The sequence below is a fragment of the Castor canadensis genome, chromosome 1 (genome assembly GCF_047511655.1).
Source record: "Castor canadensis chromosome 1, mCasCan1.hap1v2, whole genome shotgun sequence".
NCBI classification, from domain to species: Eukaryota; Metazoa; Chordata; class Mammalia; order Rodentia; family Castoridae; genus Castor; species Castor canadensis.
The window spans coordinates 158,048,865-158,061,213 of record NC_133386.1 but is presented as its reverse complement, the minus strand read 5'-3'; the positions used below and the strand labels follow the sequence as shown (position 1 = coordinate 158,061,213).

The 12,349-nt window shown below is 43.5% G+C and overlaps 1 protein-coding gene across 9 annotated transcripts in view; it reads right to left on the bottom strand.

Annotated features, from left to right (window-relative positions):
- The window catches only part of Nav2 (neuron navigator 2), a 686,981-nt gene that overhangs the window by 246,156 nt on the left and 428,476 nt on the right, over positions 1–12,349 (bottom strand). For all 9 annotated transcript variants that reach the window (XM_074042824.1, XM_074042825.1, XM_020171284.2 and 6 more), the window contains one exon: positions 4,989–5,106. In XM_074042824.1, the coding sequence (XP_073898925.1) occupies positions 4,989–5,106 (118 nt within the window). The remainder of the gene's footprint in view (positions 1–4,988; positions 5,107–12,349) is intronic.

The following is a 12,349-nucleotide window of genomic DNA, read 5'->3' as shown; positions in this document are numbered from 1 at the left end:
ACTAGTGGGCAGAAGGCAACATGGAAAAGTGCAGGCCCCCAAAAAGCCCTGATATTGGGGAAAGCCAGCTCAGGGTGCCTGGGATAGAAGACATAGGAGTAATGCATGGGAAAAGCATTAAGGTTTCTCCTGAAGTCATCACACCTCTGAAAGCACTTCCTAGACTGGAAATCAACTCAGTACTAAGGCTAACACTGTCCTACAGCAATTCGTTGTCCTCTAGCTGGTGGTCCTGCCTGATTTTGCCTTGCTGATGCTCCAACTCTTCCCTGAAGCCTTTCGGCATACTGTCTCCTTCTCTGCACGCTGCACCCAGTCAACTTCTGCTCAAGTAGGGGGTCTTGGCTTAGAGGCAAATTCCTCAAGGAACTTCTCCCTAACTCCCCACCCTCCCACCAGCCCCACTCCATGGAGGGTCAAGGTCTCATAGTACCACAGGTCTTTAACCATTTTGAGCTGTGTTCCTCTCAGGCCTAGAAAAAGGTTGTTCCTTAAAAGGGATAATCTTGCTACCTACAGGTTTCACTGGGCCTTCATTTAGATGTGTTTTCTTTTCAACTTTAGTTTTTTAAATAACTCCAAACTTCTTTATAGAAAAGCTCTAGGAATAGCACAGTAAATTTCCATATACTTTTATTCATTCTTACTACTCCCCCTCCCCCACCTTTTCCTCTATAGACTCATGGATTTTTTTTTCTTTCTGAATCACTTTATTTTTAGTATTATTCTTGATGGGATCCTGCTCTGTTGCCCAGACTGACCTCAAATAATACTCCCAAGTAACTGGGACTACAGACATGCACCACTACAACTGGCCTGAATAATTTTAGAGTAAGTAAGCTACATAAATCATGCCCTTTGCCCACATACTTCAGCAAGTATTTATAAAACAAACAAACAAAAAACAAGGATATTATCTTCCACGGTATAATTGTAAAATTCAGAAAATTAAACACTGTCACAATTCCATTATTTCAATTTTGACAACTGACTCAAAAATGTCTGTTAGAGCATTTTATTGCCTGTATAGGATGCAGTTCAGGATGGCACAGAGCATTTAATTTTCATGCCTCTTGAGTCTCCTTCATTCTGGAATATTCTCAGATATTGTCTTTCATGCACTGATGGTTTTGAACAATACAGACCAGTTTTGGGTTTGTTTGTTTTTTTAACAGAATGCATTACAATTTGTGTTTGTCTATGATTCCTCATGATTAATGTCAGGTTTTCCATTCCTGAGTGGAACACAACATAAGCAAGGTTGTGCTCTTCTCAGGGCATCTATCCACCCATCTACCAGTGGATGGGGTCTGGGTACGCCCCTTCATAGTTACTGTACTTGACCTTACAGCTAACAAGCAGACAGTGCAGAGAGATTTTGAGATCATGCAAATATCCTGCCCCTTATCAAGAGTCCACAGATGACTCTTGCCATAAGTAATATTTACCACAATGACTTCTACATTTATCATCAGTTAGCTTTCTCCTGTACAGTCTAGATTTCTTTTCCACTGATGTACTTATTTTTAACTTATCTATTTCGAATCAGTATAGACTTGTAGGTCCATAGTTGTAAGACACTACTGTCCTTTATTTATTTATTTATTTTTCGAATAGCAATCGTTTATTGGTAAGTACCTGGGTTCAACTGCAGATTGGACAGTAGTCAAGTCAAAAGAATAAATGCCTGCTAATCATCAGAAAATCTGTGGCCATTTGGGCTGTCATGTAAAAATCCAAAATAACTCAGAGGCCAAATTTTAAAGACTTGTCCTCTTATTATTCATAAAGAATAGGTCCATAGTACCTGGAATCTGGACAACTCTGTTATCACCTTCTAACCAAACATGACCCACTGGCACATAACCATGGCTATTAAAGAAATCTGATGGACTAGTGGTGAGGATTTTGCCTCCTTTCAAACCAATCACTCTTTTACAAATATTTGATTTTTGGATCACTCAGGCTTTTTGCAATCACAATGTGGTAACATAGAAATTGGATATCATACAAATGTCAACTAAGATTTTCTGCAAAAATAGTATCCGAATTTCAAATTGTAGGCTCCAGAACACATCGGTAGTTCTACAATGCATTTGGTTTGTAGGATTTCCAGACAAAAAAATAATCTAAAGCATATTGGGTAATCCACAGTTTTAGAACTCCTGGGTGCTGCAGAAGTTCCTCTTCAGTTTATTTTGCTGTCCCCAGATTAGCTTGTTCTTTGTAATTCCAGAGAGCACAACTAGTACTTACAGAGGGATTTTGCTTAACGAAACAGGAGCTGCTATAGTCTGAGTATTTGCATCCTGCCAAATTCACATGTTGAAACTAAATTCCCAATGTGATGATATTTGGAGGTAGGGCCATTGGGATTTGATTTATTCATGAGAACAGAGTCTTCACGAATGGGAGTAAAGCCCTCATAAAAGTAGCCCTGGGAAGATTTCTCACCCTTACACCATGCAAGGATGCAGTGAGAAGACGGCCATCCATAAGTCAACATGTCTGCTGGCACCTGGATCTTGAACTTCCCAGCCTCCTGCGCTATAAGAAATAAATTTCTGTTGCTTATGAGCCATGCAGACTATGGTATTTTATTATAGTAGCCTGAAAAGATTAAGACTAGAGATTTTGAAGGTTCCAACTGTCCAAGCTGCCTAAAGAGGGGGCAAACCGCTCATCAAAGGAAGTAACAGGCTGCTGACAGCTTTCCACAGAAGTGATCCACACATCAGGTTAGGGCTTTCAAAGATCCCTTCCAAACCTGACAGCTGAGAGTTTCAGCAGAAGCATAAGATCAGACAAAACAAGTATGAGTGTCCCATTTTAAAGATGGCAAAACAGAGGAAACAAAAGTGAAGTGACCCTCCTGAGAGAGCTCACAGCTGAGAAGGATAGAGTTGGGAGTGAAATCATTTCTCTACTTTCTCTCTTGCTATCTGTGCAGTGAAAAAATTCAGCACAACCCCATCACTGGGCCAAAGAAGGCCATATGCCTGATGTGAGCCTGCTGATACGGACTTCAAAACCCAGCTCAGGTGCAAGTAACATCTTCCTTGAAGACCCTGCCAAGAAAATGGTACCATTTTCCCAAGGTTCTGAACCCTGCACACTCATCTCTTTATTCCTAGCAAGAAGCACAAGGCTATCACACAGTAAGTGCTCAATATATAGCTACTGAACTAAAGTGAAGGGAGACAGAGCCCTGCACTAAGTTCAGCGTCTCTGGATTGAGAGGAGATAAAATGCAGCAGAGTCATAAACAGAAGATTTAGAAGCAGACTGGCCCAGGTTAGAATTCCCATACAAACTCATGATGTGACGTTGGGCTACTTGGCCTTCATTGGGCCTCCATTTCTGCATCTGTGAAATGAGATGAATACCTTCACTTCACAGAGATGATGAAGGAACTTAATGAGAGAAGTTTCTTAAAGAACTTGTTAAAAGTGATGATGAAGAGTGGGAGGGAGAAGAAGAATTGTAAGACTAATTATGTGACAGATTTTATATGACCTTCTATGATGCCCATACTCTGGTATCCTTGTCCTGATACAATCTCCTTCCTGGGTAAGGACTTATGACTTGTTTCTGACCAACAGAATATGACAAACAGGACATGTGACTTCCACAATCACATTACACTATATAAGAGTCCATTAGGCTAGCAGACTTGCTCCAGAAACTTTTTCCTTGCTGGCACTGATAAAGTGGATGGCCCATATGGCAAGATGCTAACAGCAGCTTCTAGGAGACACGGCCTGCAGCTGGCAGCTAGTGAAAAGTCGGTACCCACAGTCCTATAATCCCAAGGAAATGAGTTCTGCCAATGACTAGGATGAGTATGAAGCAAACCCTCCCCAGCTGAGCCCTGAGATGAGGATGTGACTCAGGAGACACCTTGACTGTAACCCTGTCTAGACCTGTGGATGCACAGATGCTGTGATAAAGTAAAGATACATTGTTTTAAACTGCCACATTTGTGACAATTTTTTACACAGCAATGGAAAACAGACTGGGGATGAAAAAGAGGAGGACAAACAGTAGCTAGTCAGAAGAAATCAATCCTAAAACAACTTTCTCTGAGCGGCAGTAGCAGTCTCAAAGTTTCAGCCTATGCCCACCTGCCTGTGTTTCCAGATACCTCTCCACATACTGAGTACAGCTGCAACTATGAAAGTCTACTTACTTCTCACACTTGAAGGATAAACAACTCTTCCAAAATAACACATGTGGAGGCACTGGAGTTTCTGTCCTTTTTCTGTGCCTTCTCCTTTGGCATGAGTCGGCTGCCAAGGCTACCAGAGACAGCAATCAGCCTAATGCTGTCTAATTGACCTCCTGCCTCCTCAGATGCTCTAGCTCTCAGGCAGGACCACTGAAAGGGTCTTCCTTTCAGGCCTGAGGCAAAGCTGTGGCCAGCATCCATTCCTTAGAGCGACCCTCTCCTCCCAGCTCCCAGCAAAGACATTAAAAATTCCATTGCTCAAGTTCCCTTCCTCTAGTATTAAAACCAGAACCCATTAACCATCTCTGGAGTTTTATTCTTTGATTTCTCAGACCCAATTAGAGTTGGTAGAATTAAATCAGCCCCATGTTCCCCCCCGCCTTTTTTTGAAATATTTCCAAAAAAAGTAACATCAGGGGGAAAAATGAGAGCCAGAGAGAGCCAAAGAGATAGCAGGAGGCAAGAAAGGGACAGAGCACCCTTTCCCCCAAAACCACCAGTAGCATTTTCCCCTAGCCCTGGGCAGTCTTTCCACTAAGACAATCAAGATGAGATTGCTCTGTGTGTGATCTTAACAGGAAAACCAAGCTGGTCCCCATACAACCACAATCTAAAGACAGAATCAAATAAACCACCAACACGTGGGACAGAAACGTGGTCTTCTTAGAGACATCAGTGTTCCGCTCTCCTCGGTTTACTCGACCCTTCTGGGCTGGCTCCTCTGTAACCCATGAACTCTCAAGGAAAAATGCGCACTTACCCACAACCTGGATGATCTGGGCCAGGAGCACACCATCGGTCACATCTTGCTGGAGGTCTTTGATGAGACGTTTGTGGCCAGATTTGGCGAGATAATGATTGGCCCAGTCTGTATAGATCTGCAAAAAAGCACACAGACAACTTCAGGAATCCAGTCAAAGCCCATCTCAGGGTCTGAGGCAGCTATTAGCCCGGTGCTTGGGTGCAGCAGCCACCGTCCCACTGGCAAGCTTTCCAGGGCCAGCCAGCACATTAAAATTCAGTGCATTGTGCAGACCCAGCATTCAGCTCACCATAGCAGGCTGTCGCCTATTGAGAGATCTGCCATCAAGGCTCAGGGAAAAGCTAAAGAAAGAAAAAAAGCGTCAAAACATGCAGAGGCCTAAATGGGACAGGGGACAAGGAACTAAACAGTCTGCTCCAGACAGCTCTGAGAGGCTGTGGCTCTAAACACAAATGAAGCCACCCCCATTCCTTCTCATCTTTTTCTCTTTAGGGAGAAAACGTATGGGGAGGTTACCACCCAACAGGCATCTTTGAACAAGCCATTTTAGGGTAAGGAGGGCCACTGAATTAGTGCGTTCTCAGGATCCTGGTCCCTTGTAATGAAGCCAAGTGGGAAAACACAGAGCCCCTTTAATTATGCTTGTGTGAGTGGAGTTAGTTATGGCCTCCCCATCATCTCAAATTCAATCAGTTTAATTTAAAAGCCAGGCATCGTTTTCACTGTTAGAATTCTATGAAGAAAACCCAGCAAATTCCAACATCTTTAAACACAATGGTGTGTACAGCACCCCAGAAGGCAAAAAGCTGGGTCACCTATGCAATCAGGAGAACTGACCCCTGAAGAACACATCAATCCTGCTCTTCTTGGTTGCAGAATCATAAGAACAAAAGAATTTTTTTCCAAGCAGACTACTAGCACAAGAAAACTCTCTCATCTGAAAACTTTCTTCCCAACCATCAAAGTAAAAAACTAACAAAACAAAACGCTTCCCCATCCATTTAGAGTGCTAAGTTCCACGCACAGATGTGTGTGCTGGTAGTAGGAGGTAGGGGTGTGTAGACATGTAGGTACTTGCATATCTGTACCCACCTTTCTCACTGACATGAACAAATGACTGCTTAAAAACAGAACTGTCCACCCTCAACTGATCAGAAGCAGCAGGTTCACATAGTAAACCAGGTGTCTCCACAAAAATGTTAAGAGTGTTTACCTCCCCAGTGGCCTGTTCCAAGTACCCATGTGAGTCACAGAGTAGCAGAAGCTTCACCCTTGGCCTGGCTCTTGCCTTCTGTCTTTTCTTGCCCAATGGGGTGATGCCCTAAAAGTTCCAGGAAGAGGGCCAGAGCCAGGCCTTTCTAGGGAAGTTGTATGTCTGGCTGTTCCACTTGGGAAAGGCGAGGTACTTATCCTGGGTGGCGAGGCAGAGGAGAGAGCCACAACTCAGATATACTCCAACCTCTCATAGACGCTCTCAAGAGCATTCTACTTCACACGTCGTCCCCAGGTATCAAGTCCATAAATCCGTGTTAGACTCTGACCCCTGACTTACAAGATGTCAAAGATGAAAACTCTAGTCAAGCAAGATCATTTTCCATGTAATAAGTACAGAGAAAGTTAAGGAAGTAGAACGGCATCTTATAATTACAATGGCCAGCCCTAAATTTAAACGATCATTAAAAGAAATTATCAAAATGGAGAGTAGGAAAAAAAACATTAAAAGGATAAGACACCTGAGTTCAGGTCCCATTCTGTAGGCTCCACAAACTGTTTCTTCAGTGATTTTATCCCAAGTGCCTACAACAGCAGAGGCACGTTAGACTATTATAGATATATGGATGACCTTGGGTGCACTACTAAATCTCTCTGAGGCTAAGTGTTCTTACTGTAAAATGAGACCAATACCATGTACTTGTCAGTTATTATGAGGACTGAGTGATACAACAGATTTTAAAAAGTACTTAATGTAGAACAGGAACTTCATAAATACCAATTAACACACGTAGTGCTTGCTGCCTGCTAAGTACTGATCTAACCATTTTACATCTGTTAACTCATTTAATCTTCATTCTATCTGGTAGATACTGTTATAGGTTTGTTCTGTTTGTTTTTGTAGTATTGGGGAGTGAACCCAAGGCCTCACACTTGTACTAGGTAAGGGCTTTACCAACTGAGCCACACCTGCAGTCTATTGTGTCCATTATTCAGAGGCAAAAAACTTGTCCAAGGTCATAGAAAGTGGCAGAGCCAGGCTATGACCCCAGGCTAACTTACTCTAGAATTTCTTAGGCATTCTGCAATACCACTCCTCTGAATAAAATATGCATGGACGCCATTCATCTCCATGATACTCTCCTAGTGACTCCAGACTCATTCCTCTATTTAGTTATGCTCTCATGAAGGAATTATAATTTAAAAATCAAAATCAAACCTTGAATGCCATTGGGTAAGTCACCCAACCTTTCAGCCTAGGCACATTAAGGCCTACCTCAGAAGGTAGTGGAGACTCAGTGAGGCACTGCATGGAGCCCCTGGCCTGACCTGCACGGAGGCTCAGGAAGTGGAGGGGTAAGGGAGAAAGGTAAAGAGGAGGACTTTGTTTGCTTTGAGTTTTAGCTGCTATGCTGCCAATTACCTCTGTCCCCTTTAACCAAGTTGCCCTCATTTGCAAAATGGTGAGGATAGCCTATATCATGGAACTATTGTGAATATGAAATGAGCTCATCTGTATAAAGGACACAGAATCTGGCACTTGCTAAAGTTCAGAAAATAAAAGCTAATGATTAGAAATTTTACTATCAGCCATAAAATGGTAACAAAACCAGACACAGCCTCTACTCTGCCTCTAGGACACAAACGACTCAAGGGTATCTTCTCCTACTTTCAGAAAATTACAAGAGTTTGGAATATCCCTACCTAGAAGTATAAAGTGTGACAGAGTATAAAAGAAATGCAGGTCAGAAACCTGCCAGGTTGGCAAATAGATCAAGACTTCCTTGCTGGCATAGTTTGGATCTAGAAGGCCTGCCAAAGGCAGGGTGGTGCAATTGGGAGATGGTGCAACCTTTAGGGACATAGTGGAAGTTAGGTCACTGAGGCAGGCCCTTGAAGGGGATATTGGGATCCTGGTATCTTCTCTCTCCCAGCCACCTGCCCCCTCTTTCCTGCTGTAATGAGGTGAACAGCTTTGCTCCACCACCAGCTTCTAGTCACAATGTTCTGCCTCACCACAGGCCCAAAGTGAGGGCTCATGACTGACACCTCCAAAACTGAGCCAAAATGAACCTTTCCTCCTTTAAGTTGATTTCTCTCAGATGCTCCAAAATAAAAACTTTTGCTGGGCATGGTGGCACATGCTATAATCTCAGCACTCAGGAAGCAGAGGCAGGGGAGAACACAGTTTTTGGGATCTGACCCAGTTAAATTGGCCCTTGGCCCTAGGTGAGCTAATTTCCAATAGCCATTCTCTGTTCTTCAGTTTTATCCTCCATAAAATGGGGATTATACCAGATCAGTTCTAAGGTGGGCCTGGCAAATTGTGATCTGGGCTAATGCTAGTTAACCATCTGCTTTTGTAAACAAAGTGCTACAGAATATAGCCACATTTACTTGGGGTCTCTTGACTGCTTTAATGTCACCAGAGCAAAGTTGAGCAGTTGTGACAGAGACCTTTAGTCCATAAAACCTTAAATATTTAATATCTAGCTCTTCCAAAAGTTTGTGAGTCTGTGCTCACGAGCCAACATGCTTACACATAGCAAGCATTCGGCAGCAGTGCAAGGAAACTGGCACTAGGCAGGAGGCTGGGAAGTGGTTGCCATGCTGAGCTGAACAGAGAGAAAAAGGGCAAATTGTGGGGAATTGATTCCATGTGAGACTTAAATAATGCGGGTCCTCAGTGAATCCTCAAACCCGTCTCTTTATTGATTGAAAAAGAGGAAGCAGCCAGGAAAATCAACAACTACACAGTTCAAGCTCATTAATCAGGACCCATCTAACAAGGATCATTAATTATCTGCAGTTTCTTCTCTCCTCTTGTCCCCAGCTCTCAACTTTTCGAAGACATGAATCACAAGAAAGCACCCAGATTTGTTTTTAAAACCAGGTTTCATAGGCCATACTAAGCATGGACATAAATTCAGCCTCATCTCCTTTACTTAGTAGCTGGTTCAAGGAAAAGCATTCTTCTTCCAAGGGACACCCTGGAAAAAGAAGCTCATAGCATCCTTAGCCATCAGAGACGCCATTGGGTTGAGCAACTGACAGATTTTGAGCCAAGGCTAAAACATTCAGGGCTTCCTGTCTAAGCCTGGGTATCCAGAAGGGACTTCTCCAAAGCCTTTAATTCTCCCAAATTATGGAGATTTGAGGCTGCTGACCGTTTTTTGTAAGAACCATTGATCCTTGATCCTCCTTTGACTCCAGGAGAGGACCTGTGAACTTTCAGTAGAATCTGACAAGACCAAAAAACCATCCAGTGGGAAAGAAAAAAACCACCATCCCCAGTCACCAAACCATTCCCAGGATTAAGGCTCTTGGATGGCTTCACCCTAGTGCCCAAGCAGGGTCCTCTGATGCAGCTGCCTACACACTCCATCCCTCACCCTGCTAAGGGTTTCTCTTTCTGCATCCCTCTCTGTGTTGCAAAACTGCAATGTGAGAGAGCAGCTGCCGTCAAAGAGATAACAGGAGGAAGGAGGGTAATGACAGCAGAATGGTGAATTCATTTTGATTCAATCTGTTATCCCCAACAGAATTTCAAAGAGTGCATCATTTGTTTGCTTATCATTCCACATCATTCCCTATTAAACAGGCTGAAACCCAAAGGGGAAAATTTTGATAGATCAGTAGAAGTAAAGAATCTGATCATTAGTTGTAACAATAAAAATGGATAATAACTGCACTGTGTTACCAAAGGAGATAATAACAATGCAAAGTTTATGCTGTAATTAGCCCACAAATGACGGGGTGGGGGAGAAGCAGTCTAAGTAAGGAACCCAAGAGGAATTCCACAGAACAACTGGACCAGAAGTGCTAGAGTAGAGTCATAGCAACCAGGCTAGAAATCCAAACCAGCATGCTAAACAGCCGGATTGGTCCAGAAGGCAGGTGGCACCAGAATAGCAGTCCCAGGAGAAAGAGAGTAAAATGCATCTCATACCAGGAAATGCCAATGTGGAGACCAGAGATTAAAGCAAACCAGCCATTCAGCATCTGGCTATTTCCAGTGTATTAATTATAAAGGGAATGCTACTGTTTGGCCTCAGTTCAAGACACCGCACTCCAGACTTGGGTCACATCATCAAGACAATATCATTTCCATGACTGAACAGTATGCAGTTAAATGGCTTAGCTCTAATTACTCTGCAGTACAAAAATGATATAACAAGAACAACAGAATGTTCTCACTGTCCTTGAATACCACAAAGAATATCACCACTTCCTCAGTCATTCACAATTTTAAGGAAATCAAAATACACATTTATTATCCAGGGGAAAGTTGGTAACACATCAATTTCTGCATTTCCAGTCAATGGTGTTCCAAGCGTGAGCACTGGAGAAAAAGGTGGAGCTCAGAGAAGCAAAATCTTTTGCTCAAGGCTGCCCAGCACCATGGGCTGAACCCGATACTGGCTCTACTGCTGGCTTCTCAAAAGAAGAAGAGTTCAGTTCTGCCCAGTGTCTTCAGAGTGCCCCACATGCCCAAGCTGAAGGGCAATGACCCTCCTCTCATCTCCCTGTTTTGTTTTGTTTTGTTTTGTTTTCCTGGTACTGGAGTTTGAAATCAGGGCCTCACCCTTACTAGGCAGGTGCTCTACCACTTGAGCCACTCCCCCAGCCCTTTTTTTGTGTTGGGTCTCACAAACTATTTGCCCAGGCTGATCTCTATCCTCCTGATCTCTGCCTCCCTAGTAGCTAGGATTACAGTGAGACACTGGTACCCAGCCCATTTCCAATTATGCCATCTGGTGGATTACTTGTGGCATCTGCACTTTCTCTTGATGGTCCAAGGACATTACTTTGATGTTAGTATTATGACATATACAAGGTTGCCCTGAGGGCCTGGGAGTTGCTGGATCCTCCTTAAAAGTCCGGACTTTTAATATCATATATAGCTGGGTGTGGTGGTATACGCCTATGATCCCAACATTCATGTGACTGAAGCAGGCCATTTCCAGTTCCAGGCCAGCCTGAGCTACATAGTATAACCCTGTCTCACAAAATAGTGAGAATTGTTTAAGAAACAGCCTTAAAAGCTGGAATGTAGCTCAGCAGTAGAGTGCTTGCCTAGCATGCACAAGGCCTGGGAGGGAGGGAAGGAGGGAGGGAGAGGGGAAGGAAAAAAGGAAGGGAGGGAGGGAAGGAGGGAAGGAGGGAGGGAAAGAGGGAGAGAGGAAAAACACAAAAAGAACCCTGATGGGACTCTCTCTCTTGGAAAACATTTTTTGTGGCAATCCTGTGTGCTTTCAGTAGGGAAGAGTTGTGGGTTCTCAGCCAGTAAAACCCCTAGAAAGCTGGGCTCCAGGAGCATGGAGATGTGTGGTGGGTTCTGTGTTCCCCACCTGAGCACATGTGCAGTCCCACTGCCAGCCCTTGATCTTGAGGCACACTCTATAATATTGTCAATGTGAACCAAAGGTATGAATCTCAGTCTGAACCCAGAAGGTGGCAGCAGGGTGGAAGGTGGTGAGCTAACTGCTGGTTTCCTCCCTTTTTCTCAGCAGTAACCTTGTCCTCACTACCGCCACACCTACACCCTGATACCCACCCATAAACATGCCTTTGTTACAGAGGGAAATGCATGCAAACATCACAAAGCAAGTGCCTAAAGACAATGGCATGGATTAATGAATCTAGAGTCCACATACTGGCACTATCCTTACTTACTTTCCCTCTGAATATCAAGGTAAGCTGCTCAGAGATGCATGCCATGTGTGTCTTGCTGCACTAAGCACACACTGTCTGAACACCTACCTGCACTTGGGTGCTGCTCTTGCTTCTGTCTTACATAGGATCATAACTACTATTTCCCAAATGCCTGTGGTGGACTGAATAAGAGAATACCTTCTAGGGTCAGATCATTTAGGGTTCAAACATGCAGAGTGATCCTTGGTAAGTTATTTAAACTATCTGAGACTCAGTTTCTTCACTTGTAAAATGGGTCAACTACCTATTCAGGTTACTGTGAAACTGAAATGAGACTATCTGCCTATGCCTACTACCTAGTACAGATGAGCATGTTAGCTGTGAGTATAATTCCCAGGAGGGAAGATGATGACAAATTCACAACGGATTACTTCATTTTTCAAAACCTGCCTGTAAGGATGGTATCATTTTACAGATGGGGAAACTGAGGA